The sequence below is a fragment of the Elgaria multicarinata genome, chromosome 11 (assembly GCF_023053635.1).
Source record: "Elgaria multicarinata webbii isolate HBS135686 ecotype San Diego chromosome 11, rElgMul1.1.pri, whole genome shotgun sequence".
Lineage (NCBI taxonomy): Eukaryota > Metazoa > Chordata > Lepidosauria > Squamata > Anguidae > Elgaria > Elgaria multicarinata.
Window position 1 is genome coordinate 42,482,619 of NC_086181.1, and position 21,072 is coordinate 42,503,690.

The window sequence follows — 21,072 nt, forward strand, 5'->3', positions numbered from 1 at the left end:
TTTCAGAGGTAATCTTCCCCCTTTCAAATTAAAAAAGGTTATTTTATTATAGGGATTAATGTAAATGAAAAGCTACAATTAGGGATGGATGAGAACTGAACTTCATGAATTTCAGTTCATTTTTTATAAAAAATAATAATCTGAAATTCACATATTTCTTCATATCCAGGACATAAAAAGCTTGTGATAAAAACAATCATCATAGAATCATAGAATAGCAGAGTTGGAAGGGGCCTACAAGGCCATCGAGTCCAACCCCCTGCTCAATGCAGGAATCTACCCTAAAGCATCCCTGACAGATGGTTGTCCAGCTGCCTCTTGAATGCTTCTAGTGTGGGAGAGCTCACAACCTCCCTAGGTAACTGTTTCCATTGTCATACTGCTCTAACAGTCAGGAAGTTTTTCCTGATGTCCAGCTGGAATCTGGCTTCATCATTATCAATGAAAAAAAAACAATAGGCAGATTCATCCATCATGGCCCTGGGCATTGACTGATAGGACTCAGAGCTTTGTGGGTCAACAGTCATGAGTACATCCCAATAGGTTCTGCTGTTCCTCACTTTTCACACATATGCTGGTCCCTTTGCCCAAGGCATGTTGTGGTTTGAAAGGGGGGCTGTTGTTTTGCTTGGAAAAAACAATTTCCCAGTTTAGTTCAACCATAACGCACAAACCTCCATAGGTATTGCAACCAATATTCCAGGTTTTGTTAGGAAGGGTGTCGAGAATCTGGTCCTTATCAACCCTGGAGTTGTAAAACAAAATTCCCCCCACAGGTTTCAGTCAATTGACCAATAATTGTTTTGATGATGGCACCTCAGAAATTGCCTCCTCCAGACCCAGTACACTTACTCATTCATTGACTAGGGCATTTATTTACTAACCCTTCTGTAAAGTATTTGTGGGAAACGAAAGAATGTACCATTGCCCTTTGAGATATTTTATTTTTCTATCGGAAGTAGTTTATACCACTTTGTTGAAAGACAGTTCATAATTGTGATGGGCACATCACATCTATGGCAAACAGTTCATCATCAAACACGTCCAAACATGAGTTATTATTTATTTATTTATTTATATAGCACAATCAACGTACATGGTGCTGTACATAGTAAAATAATAAAACAGCAACACCCTGCCACATAGGCTTACATTCTAAAAACATCATAATCAAACAATAAGAAAGTGATGAGAAGGCACCAAACAGGCACCGGGGACAATAAAACTAACAGTGTGAAATTAAGAACAAAGCCAAGTTCTAAAAGCTGTAGAAAAAATGAAAGTTTTCAACTGAGCTTTAAAAACAGTAATTGAACTTGTGATCTGCATATGCTCTGGAAGAGAATTCCAGGCATAAGGGGGCAGCGAAAGAAAATGGGTGAAGCTAACCAAGAGAAGTACAGACCCTTGGTTGGCTAAGAAACATGGCACTCGAAGAGTGATGCACATGAGCGGGGCAATAAGGTGAGATGAGAGAAGAAGGTTTGGAAGGGTCTAGACTGTGACAAGTTCACTCATTTGTGTTTGTACACATGCCTGTAAAGGGATGTTGAAGGAAGCCATTTAGAGGAGGAGTGGAGCTGAGCAAGTTTTGATGGTTCGACCTCGCTCAGTCTCCAGTCTGACAACCAGCAGTTGGCTCAACTCAGTTCTTGCTGAGTTGGACCATCTGGTGAATTTTCCAGCGAAGTAACAGTGAGAGGAGAGCCCCTCTCACCCTTTTGCTCTCACTGTTGTGCTGCAACTACTGCCAACACGTAGCAGGGAATGGGAGGATGAGGATGAGGGGGGAGCAGCACTTTCCTTTCATTTTCCATTTCACATATGGGGGTTTCACTGGGTGCAACTCTTTCATTCTTCCAGTGTGCAACTGACTCATTCTTCCTGCAGGGTCCAGGAAGGAAGGAAGAGATCATAGCACATAGCAGCTCTGCTGCTCTGTGCAAGTCTTTCCTTCTATTTAATTCTTTTGTCTTATTAGTTGCTGCCTGGTGTTCAACTCAGGCTTCAGAACAATGATGTAGCATTTCGGGAAAAAGATGCAACCTAGTAACCCAACACTGGAGGACAAGATGGAGAAGATCTCCACAGCTACCATGTCTTTTCCTCTTGTGCTCAGGTAGGTGGGGACAAAGGAGACCCACACACTGCAAAATGCCAACATGCTGAATGTAATAAACTTAGCTTCATTAAAACTATCTGGCAATTTGCGGGCTAGGAAGGCCACGATGAAGCTGGTGATGGCCAAAGCACCCATGTAGCTCAGGACACAGTAAAACATGGTGACTGACCCTTCATTACATTGCAAAATTATTTCTTTGGGTACAGAGTGCATGTCTAAATCGGGGAATGGGGAAGAGGTTGCCAGCCACACACAACAAATACCTGTTTGGATAAGGGAGCACAAAAGAACAATTGCATTAGACAGTCTTTTCCCCACCCACTTCCTCATACTGGACCCTGGTTTGGTGGCCATGAAAGCAACAACCACAGTGATAGTCTTGGCCAACACGGTAGAAACAGCCATTGAGAAGATGATGCCAAAAGCTGGTTGTCGAAGAAGGCAGGTTGCTTTCACAGGATGCCCAAGGAAAAGCAAAGAAGAGAGGAAGCAGAGCAAGAGGGAGACAAGGAGAGCGTAGGTGAGGTCCCGGTTGTTGGCTTTGACTATGGGGGTGTCTCTGTGCTTAATGAAAATTCCTAGTACCAAAGCTGTGATGAAGGAAAATGAAACCACAACTGAGGTTAAACTGATCCCTAAGGTGTCTTCATAACACAGAAAGCTTATTGTCTTAGGGATGCATCCATCCTTGTCCAAGTTTGGATATTGATCTTCTGGGCATCTAAAACAGTCATCCATATCTGGGGAGAGAAAGAGAGAAGGGGGGGAGAGAGGTTCCATATTGATTTATGTGTGACAATTCTCTGGCTTCAACATGGAAATTGTTGCTCATGCTGATGTGCCTTATTTTGAGGATTATCTTCATCATAATTCTTCTGCTGATCATAGTAATTATGTTTAAACAATTTTAACTTTAGTTTTAGGATAGCCAAGGGCTGGATCCAGAGTTTGCCTTTCATGTGAAGAAGGTGCCTATACCTGACTTTTGGTTATCCCAGCCTCCCCTAAATCTCATCTTTCCCCAATCTGCAGGGCCCCATGACCCTCTGTGTGGCTTTTTCAGGTGACCAAAGGGGGCTGCTTGTGAAGAGTCTACATCTGTATCTAATGCTAACATTATATTTCCAACGAAAAATACCCACCATTCTTGTTTGAAATCTTCCCTTCTGGGCATGGAGCACAGTCATAGCAGCAAAATTTTTCCCCTTCCTTCTTTTTCTTCTGTTTACCAGGGTGGCAGTAGTCATTACACACAGAAAGGGGAACCACCTATCCATAGACATGAAAGTTTAGGTTGTCATAAATTAAGCAGTTTGTTGTTCAACTGCAGATCTTCAAACACAGATATTGCCCACAAAGACTAGTCAATTTGCCTAGGAAGCAGTCTTCAGATTCAGGTCATTGGTTCATCAAACTGAGAAATATAACTAAGGATCAGTGTAGTTCAAGGGAAGACAATATGCTTTGCATGCTGTTGGTCACAGGTCCAAGCCCTGGCTTCTGCAGATAGGCCTGGGAAGTATCCTGTTTGGGAACCTTGAGAGTCATCCATATGGACAATATTGAGCCAGATGGATGAATGGTTTGATCCTATGGTCCTAAGCAGAAGGTCTTTAGGATTTTGCATTAGGATGTTTACCAGCCAAATTGGCTTTCATTAAAGATTGTACTATCAACATTTTGCATTCATACACAATGTTTGCAACCATTTCAGGTAGCATGGGAATCATACTGTTTACTTCACTTGAAGATGTTGCCAAAGGTTTGTGAATTTTAAAGATTTGTGCATAATTTTACAGGGGAATCTGCACAAATCTAGTGTTCAAATTTGCACAAACTTTCAAAATAGAAAAGTCTTGGCCACCCAGTAAGTTCAAGTAACTTAAGTTAGATACGTGACCCACTCCAATGTCAGATACAACCCCTCCCTATAAACACGCATTCCGGCTGCGGAATGAGCTCCCTAAGGAGGTTCGCTTGGCACCTACATTATATCCTTTTAGGTGAAAAACCTTTTATTCTCCCAGTATTTCAACAGTCTATAAATTAATTTTAACTTTGCTGTTTTAAATTTGTATTTTAAATTTCTATTTTTGCATTGCGGCTGTTTTTATCTTGGTTCTGCTTTTATATTGTATTTTATATTATGGTTTTATACTTTGAATTGTCTTAATTTTGTAAACCGCCCAGAGAGCTTCTGCTATTGGGTGGTATAGAAATGCAATAAATAAATAAATAAAATACAAACTGTGGTGCAGGGCCATTATGCTCCACCTACAAAACTGGAAAAGAAATCTTTGCCCAGCATTAGACAACACAGCTTAAAAAAAAATAAGAATAGAGATATTCAAGAGTTCTGTGCAGCATCTTGATTTGGAATATGTTCCATAGTGAGATAATACCCACCAAACATCATTTGAAGCAGGATAGGAAATTTCTGATATTCAATTTTACCATGTGGAAAATGGAGCTGACAACCCTGTATAGCCCAGAGCCCACACCTGGTTGAAGCTTCTGTGCCACTCAATTATATCCTCATTAATGATTAGTTCTTTTCCTTCAAGAGCATTGGGATCCACCCATCCAACCTTCACTCTCTGGAAGGAGGTGTTTGGGAATGTGATCATGTTAATTATATCAAATCCACCTTCCACTTCCTTTCCATCATTAAAGGAAATTGTTTCTCCAGCTGAGTTGTTAAATGAAATGCCTTGAAGAAATGGGTGGAGCTATTTGAAAGAGAAAAAAGACACAAATGGATAATAATATAACCAAGATTTTGTGCCATGTTTGACAGACAGCCTCCTTGCACTTATTGCTTAGGTAGCTTCATCTAACCAAGACCTAATATGAAAACTTAGGGCATGGCTGGACGAGGGTGTGTGTAGGGGGTTGATTTCACAATTTTATAATCGTAAGATCATCCAACTTGTCTATACATGGTGCGCGATGTCCCAGAAGGATGAGGATGTTGTGCCCGCCATTTTGGAATTATTATTATTATTTTTAAAAAAAACCTGCACACTCCCCCCACCCCTCCCCCAATGGGCACAGAGCTCTTGAGGACCTCCTTGCCCAATTCTCAGTTCCTCACATTTACTCTCGTGGAGCCGGGACAAAACTGTGATGGTGGACCACACATCCCGAGACTGCAGAACAAAATGGGATGGAAGCATAAGGCAATATCCCGGGGAAAGGAAGGAAAGTGCTTTTACTCTGGTTTTTCTTTTGATAAAGCATCTCTAGTGGATTACAGACACCTATAGCCAGGGATGTCATCTTGCATCTTTATCTATCTATCTATCTCTATCTATCTTTTTCAAGGAATAAGATGTTGTTCTGGAGATATTACCTGCCAAGGCTGCAGTTCCTGAAGAACAACCTTCTTATTCCCCATCATTTCTCTGTGGTTTGTTTTAGATGAGGTTATGGAATGCAAAGCATGAGCCACAATATAGACAGCATTATAGATAAGGTAGCTATGGCTGATCATGCCCATTTCAAAAAGTGGTCCAGGAAGACTTTCCAGCCTCTCCTTCCCAGTACACATTCCATCAATCTCCATCACTTCCTGGGGATTTGGAAATGTACAGTCAAATGCTTGCTCCCAGACATCTTTGATAAAACTATTGTCCTGGTTCCAGTAAGGCTTTATGATCTGAAGAAACTCCTTGAAACCTGGGACATCTTTGGAGTGAATTGTAAAAGAAATGGCACCTTGGAAGAGCTGGAAACTCCAGCCCCTTTGAACAGCTGCTGATACAAAATCCATCTGATTTGTCATAATCCACACCTTTCCAAAGGATGTGTTCCCCTGGTTTCCAGGGTCTTGTAGAAACATAGCAGTTCTCAACCATGCCATTGTCAAAGCTTCTCCATTGATAATAAATGCATTGGCTTTGTTATCTGTGAAAATGTCATTAATACTTGAGAATATATCAAACATTTCATCCAAGTTATCCCAGTGGCCTTGTCGTGGGATTATTTTTGTGAAGGCTAAACAGATCCCATAGTAAGTAAGCAATGGATCCATAATCTTCAAGAAATGTTCTCCACTGTCATCTTCTACTGCAAGGAGCCCAACCCATGTCCACCTAAAATGCTGAAGTAACTGAATAATCCCCATATATTGGTTGGATTCATTTGGGACCATGTAGTAAAAAGAAGGGGCCTGCATTCCAGCACTCTCTTCTAAGGCAACTGAGCCATATGTAAGCTAAAAGGGAAATCACTGATATTTTATGGTCAACAAAGGAGCAAGATTTACATGCATGTTGTTCTTTATGCTAGAACTATTTTCTAAAGCAGTTTATAAGTCTAGTAAGAAATAAATATCAGGACACTTCCAGTTTACTTTTCCCAAGTTCATTTTCTGGGAATTTTCTTCTGTCATAAAATCATAGAATAGCAGAGTTGGAAGGGGCCTATAAGGTCATTGAGTCCAACCCCCTGCTCAATGCAGGAATCCACCCTAAAGCATACCTGATAGATGGTTGTCCAGCTGCCTCTTGAATGCCTCTAGTGTGGGAGAGCTCACAACCTCCCTAGGGAACTGATTCCATTGTCATACTGCTCTAACAGTCAGGAAGTTTTTTCAGATGTGCAGCCGGAATCTGGCTTCCTGTAACTTGAGCCCATTATTCCGTGTACTGCACTCTGGGAGGGTGGAGAAGAGATCCTGGCCCTCCTCTGTGTGACAACCTTTTAAGCATTTGAAGAGTGCTATCATGTCTCCCCTCAATATTCTCTTCTCCAGGCTAAACATGCCCAGTTGTTTCAATCTCTCTTCATAGGGCTTTGTTTCAAGACCCCTGATTATCCTGGTTGCCCTCCTCTGAACATGCCCCAGCTTGTCTGTGTCCTTCTTGAATTGTGGAGCCAAGAACTCATATTTAATTAAATTCATTTGGATTTATTTGGATCTTACAATCTTGTACAGGAATTATGCCTGTATTCGGACTTTATTATTGATAGAAGCCCCACTATGCTGAGGGATACAGGATTTATCACCATGACATGTATGCTATTAAGATGGCCATTCTGGTTGGGTCTCTAGTGTTTAAGATAGATGCAGGAGAACATCCAGAAAGTGAACCTGATCTGAAATCCCCCCCGCCACAAAAAAATGAGGGAGGCAACTCCACCCTGAAACAAGAAGAACCCTATGTCCCTGGACTCAGGATCCATCCACCTATGGACCTACACTCTTGTCTGGATTAAGCCTAAATCCAAATCTGAAGATCAAAATTACCCCCATAACAGCAAGTGAAGAGTACAATCCTACCTGGGGAATGTTGTAGAGACCTACAATATCTGCTATATTGAAGGAAGTATCAGAGACAAGTCCACCAATGACAGCTACCAAATTCTTCTGGGTATCACATCTGTAGTTGGGGACAAATCTATGGAATTTGAAGAGCAGGTATAGAGTGGTCCAATACGTCATCCTTGCATCACAATAGCCATCGTAAATGTGGAAACCAAGTGTGACATTGGGCAAGATCTCAGGATTCTCATTGATCTCATTTATGGCAAAGGCCAAGGCCAAGACATGCTGGTAGAACTTTGTCACGACACTGTCAACATAGTTAATTTACCATTTCAAAGTAGAATTTGACAATGAAGGCAAATGAGATGCCACAATATTAGCCAAGTCTTCTGAAGCTGATTTAGATCATCCAGAAATCCTTCTGTTTCTAATAGATATTTCTAAACTAATCTACACCTTACTCTTCAATGCAAATATAATATATTCATCAGGACATTTGTGCTCTGCCCAGCACTTTTACACACTCTTACATAGGTGACCATTTTGTGTATCTAATCAAATGTGATCTGGTCAATACAAATGTATGCCATAATTATCTCTTAGAACCCAAAACAGACTAAACTGGTTAAGATTTCCATTAACACTTATTTTACATTGATAGCATTTTTGCAAAACCAACCAACAAATAGGCAATAAATAATGTGTAGCCAAGCCATGCAAACTTCATCACTTTTTAATGATTTGAGATTAAAGTTTCAGGCATGTGGATGAAGACTTAAGGGGTGGGGGGCTCTCACCTTTATGAGAAAGGGTTGCATGGGTTGGGGAAGTGAACGGCTGGATTTATTGTGGACCCCACATTTAGGGATATAAGTAATGTTATTCAGGGTAACCATATGAAAAGGAGGACAGGGCTCCTGAATCTTTATCAGTTGTATTGAAATTTCAGCAGGTGTCATTTGTCTGCACACAGCACCTGGTGAAATTCCCTCTTCATCACAACAGTTAAAACTGCAGGTGCCCTGCCCTCTTTTAAATCTGGTCACTCTAGTATAGCTCCTGCAGCTTTAACTGTTGTGATGAAGAGGAAATGTCACCAGGTTCTCCACATATACAAATGACACCTGCTGAAATTTCCTTTTCAATACAACTGATAAAGATACAGGAGCCCTGTCCTCATTTTCATATGGTCACCCTAATGCCATTGTACTGCTTCATTTCAATTTTTGAAATCCTATTATTATTATTATTATTATTATTATTATTATTATTATTATTATTATTATTTCTCAGAATGACAGGAAAACCACAGTGCATCAGAAGATATGCTGATGGAAATGTGCAACTGATTAGATGATAATGATTCTATAGAAAAGGCATGATGCAACTTAAATATATAGTCGAAGCATTTTTTAAAAAAAAAATCTAGACAAGTAAGAACATATGCAAAAGAGCCACCCACTGACCCACACATTACTTGTCACTACCAGCTTGTTGCAAGAAACACGGGCAGGTTGTCTTGAGTTTGTTATTAATACATGAAATTATCAGACCACAATATTTCTACTAGTGCAAGAGGACATGCTAGATAAACATTACTAATTTTGTTGACACTTTTTAATAAATATTTCCGTTTGCTAACTTTATCCCATTGTTGAAAAAAATAAGCAATGTTTTCAAAACAAGAACGAATATTTTAACATTTTTGCTTGAAACCATTATGTGCACGATACTCAGAAAGCAACTGATAAGGAGGACTAATCCCACATGTTCTCTCTGTTGATTGTTTAAATTATGCTTTGTAACCTGGCCAAGCTCACAAGATGAGGGCAGTGGAGGGGACAGATTCTTACTATGGAACTGAAAACAGCTTCTCTGATGGGTGTTCTTCAAAAGAGACGTCATCAATAACATAAGAGATCTGAGAAGTAATTCCACCAATGAGAAGACCACCTGGCTGGTACCACTCATGTGGAATATGGAGGGGAGCACCCACGAGACACTTCATATTTTCTACCTGGCATACAACAGGAGACAGCAGAATCAGGAACACCATGATCCACAGCATCCTGGTGGCAAAGCTTCTCTGTCTAAAGAACATAGATGCTTCTGTGTCCATCCATAGCAGCTGTCTCAGTTAACCAGGCTACACTGCATGTTGTCTGGTTCTGCCAACAAAGCTATAGAAGAGGAATTCATGAGTCTCTTACTTTTAAAATGAAATGGAGACAGATGTATGCCTTGAGTACTAGATGAAAGTGCCAACACTTGGATTTCAAAGCTGGCTGATAGGAAAAACTGGAAACTGACAGAAATGAAATGGACAGAAACCTCTCTTGCTCCCACTCCCAGATGTCCATGGCGTAGGGTTTATTTATAACGACTTTCAGGCTTGCTTAAAGATGGTTTCTGCTGCCATCTCTGGAAAGCCTTTGGAGCTTTGACCAAGTGAACCAAATATAATAATTTGGATAATTGTAGAGTGTGATAATTGCTTCTCCAAAGTCTTGGTTGTGAGTGGCACTCTGGTAGTAATAAAGTTGACTCTTCTTTCCAGATGTGACCACAAGTCTCTCCTGCTTGTAAGTTCACAGAAAGAGGCAGATGCCTTACAGTTCCCCTTGGTAAACAAACAGCAGTGAGGAAATCGTAGTGATGTCATTGAGTTTCTTTAAACAGATGTTTTATAGCGTACTCATGACTTGCCACTTATGGATGTTTGGAGACTGTTAGAAATATGGCAGGTTCTTGTCCCTGACCTTAGGTACGAAAGACGAGCGTAGAAAAACACTGCAGAGGACACCACGTATCAGTATACTGAGGTGCGACTCGAACAGGGTCGGACCCTGATCGGAGCTTGCACACCACTTTTATTCACATAGGGTCAGCTGACAATGGAAAAAGGGGAGTGGAATGAAGGGGGTGGGATGCACAAAGAAAAAGGGGAGTGGAATACATTTACACAACCTGTGTGAGAGGAGTGGGATACAGAGTGGAATACATTTACACAACCTGTGTGAGAGGAGTGGGCTAAACAGGATACCTTTACCTAATCCCATCCCCCTTCCCTGCCATTCCACATCTCTCTGGAATGTGTGAGTCAGCTACTTCCTCTAGCAGGGTCTACAGAAAACACAAAGGGCAGCTTAGAGTTCAATTAACCCCTTCATTTCTTACAGAGACCATTTTGACAATGCAGTGATCCTCCTGCTTGTATCCTGCTCCATTACCCAATTTTAATGATTTTAGAAAAGGCTCAGAAAACCTGAAAAAATGTTGGCATTTATATGTATTTCCTGCCCTGTGCAGGAGGAGTTACTAGATAACGTGCCCACTAGAGGGTGCTGTCCCATTAAACTCCCTTGAGGCTATATGAAGCACATGGTTGCTGCCCTCATCCTCATGTATTTCCAGCTCGTTGCAGAAGCGGAAGAGATACAGGAAGCAAGCTGTGGTAAGGGGATGTGATTTCCCTCACACACACATACACCTGAAGGAGCTCATTGGCTTTGATTTCACAAAACAGCATTAAATCATAGAATCATAGAATAGCAGAGTTGGAAGGGGCCTCTAAGGCCATCGAATCCAACCCCCTGCTCAATGCAGGAATCCACCCTAAAGCATCCCTGACAGATGGTTGTCCAGCTGCCTCTTGAAGGCCTCTAGTGTGGGAGAGCCCACAACCTCCCCAACTCCAGTTTTATTAATAAGAAGCAATAAATAAAACTAGGGGCATGGCTAGATGGGGCAATATCCTGGTCATCATCCCGGGATCATCCCCGTGCATCCACATGACACACAGAGCATCCCGGGAGCAAGGAGGGACAATCCCTCCCTTAGCCAGGGATATCGCCCTACCAATAAATTCCTATTTTTTGCGGTCTCAGGATCATCCCAGGACTGCAGAACATGTGGCCTGCCATCCTGTTTTTGCCTGGACTCCTCGCGAGTAACCATGAGGAACTGGGACCCAGGCACGGAGCTCCTCAGGATCTCTGTGCTCATTGGGGGGGGGGGAGCAGGAGGATTTTTTTTTTTTAAAAAAAAAAAACACCTAACATTTTGTGCAGGAGCACTCCTGCACTCTTCTCCGATTGAAAAACAAAAAAATGGCGGCCACGATGTCCTCTTCCTCCTGGGACATCACACACCATGTGTAGATGAGGGGGACGATCTCGAAATCATAAAGTCACGAGATCATACCCTTCCAACCCCTTCATCTAGCCAGGCCGTAACTCTCCAGTTCAAAGCAAAAAAGCTATTCTTGTGATCACCAAGATTCCCTAAACTCCATCCACTACATCCCACCAATGTGATACATAAATTTTGATGGGACATTTGAGAGGACCTTTTCGGTGGTGGCACCCCGGTTGTGGAATGTTTTTCCACTGGAGGCCCAACTGGCACCAACACTGTCTTCATTGTGGTGTCAAATTAAAACATGGGTTCAAAAGAGCATTGGATTTATGAAACATGTCAACCTGTACAGTTTTAATTACTTTTAAATTTTCTACGGGTTTTAACTTGTTAATGTGTTTTTGGTTGTGCAATAAATACAGTTATGGTTTTATACTGTTTGGTTTTATGTGTTTGCTGCCCTGAATTCCAAGTGATATAGGGCAGGATACAAGTCTATTAATACACAAACAAATAAAATAAGTTTGTGAATTTTCAGACAACAGACCCCCACCCCACCCACACACACATTATATTTTGCTGCTGGAGCAGAGGAAATGCAACCAGTAGTGCATCCAGAGGTGGTGTATGAAATTGCCCAGACTTACGCACCCTATGTTAAATACACAAGTATGAATTTCCCCCAGAAGTATCTCTACCATCTGTCTAGCCATTTATTTCCAAATATAAATACTTGTGCTCTTCATCTAGGAAACCCATCCAGTGAATAAGTGGGAAGCAACCTTTATAACCTGCTTAACAAAATTGGTTTCTGAAAGTCTCTCCTTTATTTCATAGGACACTGGGGGAGGAACACATGCAAATTCATTGAGAGGATCACAGGGAAAAGGGAAATCCTCTCTTAAAAACTAAACCTCTCATTCTTGGATCTATACTTTCTACCCATTTCTGAAGGTTGTCTACACTGCCTAGCTTGAAAATCTCTTTATCAACATTATGAAAGTGAGTCTCTTCTTTTTGTTTTCCCTGGTGGCCATGCCAAGATGTAAGTATGTGTTCTACGGGATGCTCCTTAATATTTTATAGGTTCACTTACTGGTTCTGTGATGTCAAGATCCTTCTATTGTTCACTTTCTCGAAGGGGGATTCTCCAGTGTTCAGCTCATATCCAATGGCCCTGGTACAGTGAGACTTGGAGAGAACCTTAGATTGGCCTGTAAAGTAACAGGTTTCTCCATCTCTAATCCAAATAACCTTTGGGACTGGATTCGCCAGCCTCCTGGAAAATTTCTAGAATGGATTGCAAGGATATACCCCTATGATGGGCAGAAGTGGTATGCACCTTCTCTGCAGAGCCGTACTACTGTTTCTTCAGAGTCCTCCGAGAATGAGTTCTCCCTTCAGCTGAACACTGTGACGTCTGGCGACTCTGCTGTGTATTTCTGTGTCCGAGATATGCATGTAGCAGGCACACAATGTTATTTTGCAATACCAAAACTACTTACTCAGATGCTCACTAGCAAAGTAATGACAGCATGCTCACTGACAGCATTTCCATGTCTGTGAATAGTGGGTGGGATGTAGGAATGTGTGTGAATAATCAATGGGGATGGATGGAGCATGTTTGAATGGTCCTGACCAGTGCCAGCTCTGGCTTCACCTGCTGACATCACGTGCCCCACAATGCATTGCTTCTAAGGTAATGTTCCCCTTTTGGAAAAACCCATTCAACAAAACCGCAATAGGTAGCAAGTTTTATGAACACTTGGAGGCATTTTTAAGGTGAGGGAGGATTCCAGAGCCATGCAGTTCAGGACTGTGAGCCTCATGGGTCTCCTTTGGGAACAAATGGTTTCACCTATCCAGGGCTCAACAATTTAATAGGTGTAGAATTTGGGAAATGTGACTGTTGTATGACTGCAACCAACCAACAATCTGGGTTAGCTCACCCTATCCACAAGTAAAGCTAGACATTCTCCCTGGGGATGGAATGCAGTGGAATTGGTGCCACCGCTGAAGAAGTGTGGTGACCAGAACTGTGTACAGCTCTTGTCACCACAACTAAAGATATTACAGAGCTGGCAAAAGTTCTGGAAAGGCCAGCTAAAATGATTAAGGGGCTGGAGCATCTCCCCTATGAGGGAAGGTTACAACAACTGGGATTGTCTAGCTTGGGAAAAAGGAGGCTAAGGGGAGTCATGATAGAGGTGTACAAAATTATGTGTGGTGTGGAGAATGTTGATAGGGAGACATTTTTCTCCCTTTCTCAAAATACTAGAACCCAGGGTTATCCTATGTAGCTGATTGGAGGAAGGTTCAGGACAAATAAAAGGAAAGACTTCTTCACACAGCACACAGTTAAATTACGGAATTCAGTACCAGAAGATGTGGTGATGTCCACCAATTTCAATGGCTTTAAAAGGTGGTTGGATAAATTTGTTTAGGTGAAGGCTATCAATGGCTACTAGCCCTAATGGTTGTGTGCTACCACCAGTATTCAAAGCAGTAAGCCTGTGTGCACCAATTGCTGTGGAACATGGGTTGGGAGGGTGCTGTTGCACCATGTCCAGATTTGACGGTCCCTGGTTGACAGCTGGTTGGCCACTGTGTGACCAGAGTGCTGGACTAGATGGACCCTTGGTCTGATCCAGCATCAGGGCTCTTCTTGTGTTCTTATGTTCTTATGAAGTGCTTTCCCTTTTATCCAATTATTGTTGATCCTCACTTGTCAGTGGAAAGTGGAAGAGGACAGCACATGCAGGGTTTACTAAACCATTTATGAATGTAGCTACCAAAAAGGATTACAGTGTAAATTATGAAAATTAAATATATTATTGGCAGGGCCAGCCCCAAGTTCCTGGAAGCACTTGGCAAATTACACTCTGGTGGCTCCCCTCTTACATTGATGCCCCCCTTAGGCTAACCAGGCAGCATCACTCTGAGAATGAATGGAAACTGCCATTTTATTTTCCCACAATGCCGTAAAGCATCTCATTCAGTGAAACTGAAATGGAGGTTTATAGTTCCATCCACCTGGTGTCAAGGTATGTCGTGGGCTCTCCCACACTTGAGGCCTTCAAGAGGCAGCTGGACAACCATCTGGCAGGGATGCTTTAGGGTGGATTCCTGCATTGAGCAGGGGGTTGGACTCAATGGCCTTGTAGGCCCCTTCAAACTTTACTATTCTATGATTCTATGATTCTGTGTCAGCACTGTTGAACCCTAATGAAGCAGGGGGATGTTGACAGATGCCATAGAATGTCACTGACTGACACAGGGTCTGATCAATGGAACCAATGGGGAAAAACAATGAAAAAGTATAACCCATTATACAACCACAGCTTTTATTGTATGTTTGCCATGCATATCAATCCCTCATACATTTGCTTGACAAATGTTAGTACAATGGATCTTTGGTAGCTGAACCTGGTTCCTCCAGTAGATCCAATATGTCTATTGCCCCAGAGAGAGAGAGATACATATAATAGGACCCCTTACATTTTGAAATTATTTTTCCTTATTAGGTGTCCCTTGCTGTTCAATTCAGGCCTCAACACAATGATATAGCATTTTGGGATAAAGATACAACCTAATAAACCAGCACTAGAGGCTAAGATAGAGAAGATCTCCACAGCCACCATGTATTTCCCTTTGGTGCTCAAGTAAGCCGGAACAAAAGACAACCAAACACTGCAAAACATCAGCATGCTGAAGGTGATGAACTTGGCTTCGTTAAAACTGTCTGGCAACTTTCTAGCTATGAAAGCCACAGTGAAGCTGATGATGGCCAGAAGTCCCAAGTAGCCCAGGATGAGACAAAACATGGTGGCAGACCCTGAACTACATTCTACTATGATCTCTCCAGCCTCTGACTGCATGTCCAAAACTGGAAATGGAGGAGATATTCCCAGACACACTGCACAAATGCCAGCTTGAATGAAGGTACCAGAAAGCATAAAGGAGATGGACAGTCTTTTCCCCACCCATGTCCTTAAGTTGGACCCTGGTTTAGTGGCCTTGAAAGCAAGAACAACAGTGATAGATTTGGCCAACACAGAAGAAATAGCCACAGAGAAGATGACACCAAACAAAGAATGTTGAAGAAAGCAGGTCACTTTTCCAGGTTGTCCAACAAATAGCAAAGAACATAAGAAGCAGAGAAACAGAGAGATGAGGAGAGTGTAGGTGAGGTTCTGATTGTTGGCTTTGACTATGGGGGTATTTTTATGTTTAATAAACATCCCTAACACCAAGACAGTGATTAGTGATAAGTAAATAGAAACTGCAGTTAAGCTGATCCCTAAAGGTTCTTCATATGACAGAAAGGATATAGCTTTAGGGATACATCGATCTTGATCCATGCTTGGATATTGTTCTTCTGGGCAGTTGAAACAACCATTCATGTCTGTAGGGGGAAACTTTCATTTCAGTTCCAACTCCTATATGAATTGGGGGCAGTATTAATTTATGCCTGGTTTTTCAAGTCCCTGTCCATTCTGCATTAAATCCTGTTGGTTCCAGGATTTAATGCAACCAGACAAAAATGCAGTCTACTATTCCCTAAATTATCTGCTGCTTATTCTTATTATTTGAAATTCTCATGGGGTTTAAGTTGGCTTCTGTGTTTATTGCATTTAAAACATGTTTAATTTTTCTATCTTTATTGTTAACTAGCCATAACAAATATTCTCTGCATATCTGCCTGTCCATCTGTCACATGCTCACACACACCTAGGGAAGGCAATGGAGCCCAGTTGGGGGCTTGAGCTCAGCAGATTAACACCAGCTCATCATTAAGAACATAAGAAAATAACAAGTGCCCTGCTGGATCAGACCAAGGGTCCATCTAGTCCAGCACACTGTTCACACAGTAGCCAACCAGCCATCGGCCAGGGATGAACAAGCAGGACATGATGCAAAAGCACCCTCCCACCCATGTTCCTCAGCAACTGGTGCATACAGGCTTACTGCCTCGAATACTGGAGATAGCACACAACCATCAGGGCTAGTAGCCATTGATAACCTTTGCCTCCAGGAATTTATCCAACCCCCTTTTGAAGCCATCCAGATTGGTGGCCATCACTACAACTTGTGGTAGTGAGTTCCATAATATAACTATGTGCTGTGTGAAGAAGTACTTCCCTTTATTTGTCTTGGATCTCCCACCAATCTGCTTCATGGGATGACCCCATTGGGTTCTAGTATATTGAGAGAGGGAGAAAAATGTCTCCCTCCTGGACCGGACTCCGCAGACCACCTTGCTTGCTCAATTTGTCACAATGCAAGTCAGGCAAATGTCACAGGGACCGCTACACCACTGAGCCAGCATTTATTTTATTTATTTATTTATTTATTTATTATTAAAACATCTCTATAGCACCAAAATGCAGCTCAGTGGAGGAGTACTACATCACACACCACTCATTGGGCACCTGAGTTGAAGGTTTTAACTTACCTCTTTGCGAACTATTAGCCTTATTATTCATGTATTCTGGAATATTTAATGCACTACATTACCTACCCCTTTTGTATGAAATCTTCCCAGCTGGGCACAGAGCACAGTCATAGCAGCAAAATTTCTCCCCTTCTTTCCTTTTCTTCTGATAACCAGGTTGGCAGGCATCACTACACACAGAAAGGGGCATCACCTATCCATAAATGGAATTTAGGGTGGAAGAAATTAGATGTTATTGTTCTTCTTGTTGTAGTGTGAGTGAGTGGTGAACTACTCTACAAAGGAACAAGTGTTCAGGGGGAAGGACAGAATGGATGACATATCTGCTTGCCCAAGACCTGAGATACATTGGAGAAGCCCTTCTCTGTGCCCCACCAATGTGAGATATATGCTGTGGTGGGACATGGGAGGGGGCTTTCTTTGTGGTAGCACCCCGGCTGTGGAATGCCCTCCCCCTGGAGGCCTGACTGGCACTAGCATTTCAGCATCAGGTTAAGACATGGTTTTTTAACAGAACCTTTGATGGCTAAGTAAATCATCCTGCACACTGCCTTGTTTTAATTGGCTTTTACTGTTTTAAAAATTCATATAGGTTTTAACATATTAATGGTTTGATTTCTTTTAGCATTGTATATTTATTCTATTTTATATGTATGATTTTATCTGAATGCCGCCCTGAGATCCTTGTGATATAGGGCAGGATATAAATGCTTTAAGAAATAAATATAATAAATAAATGAGTTTGGTTTGACTCTCTCAAATATTTATGAGATTTTACTTGCCCTGAAATTTTACAATGGATTTCAAGTGTGTTCAGGAACAGCTATTCTGGTTTCATCTCTATTCTTGTGAATGTGATAAATAGCCAGGATTTTATCACAAACTTTCATATCCCCTTATAAAGACAATTTATGCAGAAAAGGGAACCTCTGCCCTTGATACTAACGCTCTGCCTCAATAATCTCAGAATACCTGGTTAAAGCCTCTGGGCCATTCAATTATATAATCATTAACGATTAATCCTTTTCCTTCCAAAGTTTTGGGATATACTTGCCCAACCTTCACTCTCTGGAATGAGATATTTGGAAATACGACTATATTCACTATGTCAAAACCGGCGACCATTTCCCTGTCATGATTAAAAGACACGTTGTCTCCAGCAGAGTTGTTGAATGAAATGCCTTGAAGAAATGGGTGGAGCTAGTTCAAAGAGAGAGAGAAAGAGGAACAACAAAACAGCACAACATATTGGAACCTTTACATCGAATTTGCAGACAAGTTGACTTGCTGACGAGCCTCGTGTGGCGCAGAGCAGTAAAGCAGCAGTTTCTGCAGCTGAAACTCTCCCCACGGCCTGAGTTCGATCCCAGCGGAAGCTGGTTTCAGGCAGCCGGCTCGGGTCGACTCAGCCTTCCATCCTCCCGAGGTCGGTAAAATGAGTACCCAGTTAGCTGGGGGAAAGGTAATCACGGCCTGGTAAGGCAACGGCAAACCACCCCGCTATAAGGCCTGCCAAGAAAACGACAGCGAAAGCTGGCGTCCCTCCAAGAGTCAGTAATGACTCAGTGCTTGCACGAGAGGTTCCTTTCCTTCCCTGACTTGCTGACACCATTTTAAGGAATTACATCTGTTAAATACCAAGCCTACAAATCCAACCATGTAACCTTTGTTTTCATCCTTCAAGTATAGGAAAGAATTGTAACTCCCAATACTTTCTCAATGAAGAATACATACATCATATGCATCATGGCTAACAGTCCTGGTTGCTCTTTGTTACCTCCTGTAGCAGAGGCAGTAAACCTATTTACACCAGTTTATTTATTTATTATTTCTTTATTACATTTATATCCCACTTCTTTTCCTCCAAGGAACCCAAGCGGCATACATAATCCTCCTCCCCTCCATGTTATCCTCACAACAACAACCCTGTGAGGTAGGTTGGGCTGAGAGTCTGTGACTGGCCCAAAGTCACCCAGTGGGTTTCCAGGGCTGAGTGGGGACTAGAACCCAGATCTCCCTACTCCCAGTCCAACACCTTAGCCACTACACCACACTGGCTCTCCCCACCACACTGGCTCCTCCACCATGCTGAGGAACATGGGTGGTAGGACGCTGTTACACTCATGTCCTGTTTGTGAGTTCCTGGTCCAAAACTGGTTGACCACTGTGTGAACAGAATGCTGGACTAAATGGATCCTCAGTCTGATCCAACATAGCTCTTCTTATGTTCTTTATGCTTTTTTATATCATTCATGGATGATGCTGTTGGCTGTAGTTTAACTTCGTATTCATGTCAACACAAGCCAATCCATTATGAAAATATTACCTTCCAAGATTGGAAACTTCCAAGCCTTTGGCTTCGCATCTTTGTTCTATGTTGTGCTCTAGGTTTGTCCATGGCATGTAAAGCATATGCTGCAGCATAGACAGCATTGTAGATACTGTAGCTGTGGCCAGTAATGGCCATTTCAAAAACAGCAGAAGGAAGGGTTTCCAGTTTCTCATCTCCTGTACATATTTTCTCCTCCAGTTTTGACATACTGGGATTTGGAAATGAGCAGTCAAAGGCTTGTTCCCAGAACTCCTGTAGGAAACCATCTCCTTGTGACCAATGAGGTTTTATATTCTGAAGATAAGTCAGGAAGTCTGGAAGTATATTGGAGTGGATTGTGAAGGAAATGGTGCCATGGAACATTTTAAAATTTGTATGGGTTATGAGGCCTGTGACTGAGAGATCAATCTGGGCTGTCATTATCCACACCTTTCCAACATATTGCTTAGATTCAGGATTAGCTAGAGCCAGCAATGTACTCAGCCACATAATGGTCAGAGTTTCACCATAGATGACACATGCTCTGGCATTCCTGTCCATGAAATGTAGATAAATATTTGATGTCAGAACACTCAACTCATCAAAGGTAAGCAAAAAACTCTGGTTGGGGATTCTTCCTGTGAAGGCTGAACAGATTCCTTCCTGGAAAAATAAAAGCTCCATGGACTTCACAAAATGTTCTCCACTTTCATTATCCATAACAAAAAGCCCAACCCATGTCCATCTGAAATAGTGAAGCAAATGGATAATCCCCATATATAGGTGGGCTTCATTTGGGACCATGCGGTAAAAAGGTGGTGTGTGTGTTATATCATGTTCTTCTGGGGCAAATGAGCCATATGTAAGCTAAAAGGAAAAATGCAAATATTTTAGTAATGGGTTAAGAGGAGTATCTGAATATGTATGGACTATGTTTATGGATGCATTCATTGACATCAAGATTATTACTGTTAATATATAGGACATTTCTGGATAAGGTTTGGAAGTGAACATATGTATGTGCTAGACTCAACTGACTCTACCTTGTACTCCCTGATCCCTCAGGTGGTCTGAAGTCAGTCTCCAGTTGACTTTGGGCTCATCTACACCAACCAGGATATAACACTATGAAAGTGGTATGAAAATGGTATATAAAAGGCAGGAGCCACACTACTGCTTTATAGCAGTATTGAAGTGCACTGACAACTGTTTGGGCCCATGACACATCTACACCAATCAGGATATAACACTATGAAAGTGGTATGAAAGTGGTAAATAGTATGTGTTAATGGGCCCCAACAGTTGCAGGTGCACTTCAAGACCACTATAAAGCAGTAGTGTGGCTCCTGCCTTTTATATACCACTTTCATAGTGGAATATCCTGATTGGTGTAGAGGAACCCTCAGTTTCCGGTCAACCACAGCAACCCCACATTCAGAACCACAAACTCACTCATAGAATATAGAATATCCATTCACAGATCTTACCTGTGGAATCTTGTACAGATGCAAGACATCTGCCATACAGAAGGAAATATCAGAACCCATTCCTCCAATAATAGCTATTAGATTTTTCTGGGTACCACATTCATAGTTGGGAACAAATCTTTGTGAATTGGAAATCAGGTCTAGAGTGGTACGATAGGTCATCCTTTCATCATTGTAGCTGTCAAAGATGTGAAACCCAAGTGTGACATTTGGCAAAATCTTGGGGTTTTTGTTAACTTCACTTACAGCAAATGCCAAGGTCAGGATGTGCTGGTAGAACTTTGTCACCAT

The 21,072-nt window shown here is 41.9% G+C and overlaps 2 protein-coding genes across 2 annotated transcripts; both read right to left on the reverse strand.

The window, feature by feature from the left end:
- Positions 1-1,960: 1,960 nt before the first annotated feature.
- Positions 1,961-9,447, reverse strand: LOC134405962 (vomeronasal type-2 receptor 26-like). Its single transcript, XM_063137196.1, has 6 exons — positions 9,245-9,447; positions 7,407-7,698; positions 5,475-6,338; positions 4,624-4,851; positions 3,265-3,391; positions 1,961-2,862 (listed from the first exon to the last, which is right to left on the reverse strand). The coding sequence occupies exons 1-6, from the start codon at positions 9,445-9,447 to the stop codon at positions 1,961-1,963; spliced, it is 2,616 nt and encodes an 871-aa protein (XP_062993266.1).
- A 5,575-nt stretch (positions 9,448-15,022) lies between these two features.
- On the reverse strand, positions 15,023-21,072 carry LOC134405964 (vomeronasal type-2 receptor 26-like). The gene is made up of 5 exons (XM_063137197.1): positions 20,782-21,072; positions 19,310-19,609; positions 17,956-18,051; positions 17,050-17,176; positions 15,023-15,933 (listed from the first exon to the last, which is right to left on the reverse strand). Exons 1-5 carry the CDS (start codon positions 21,070-21,072, stop codon positions 15,023-15,025), a joined length of 1,725 nt encoding a protein of 574 aa, XP_062993267.1.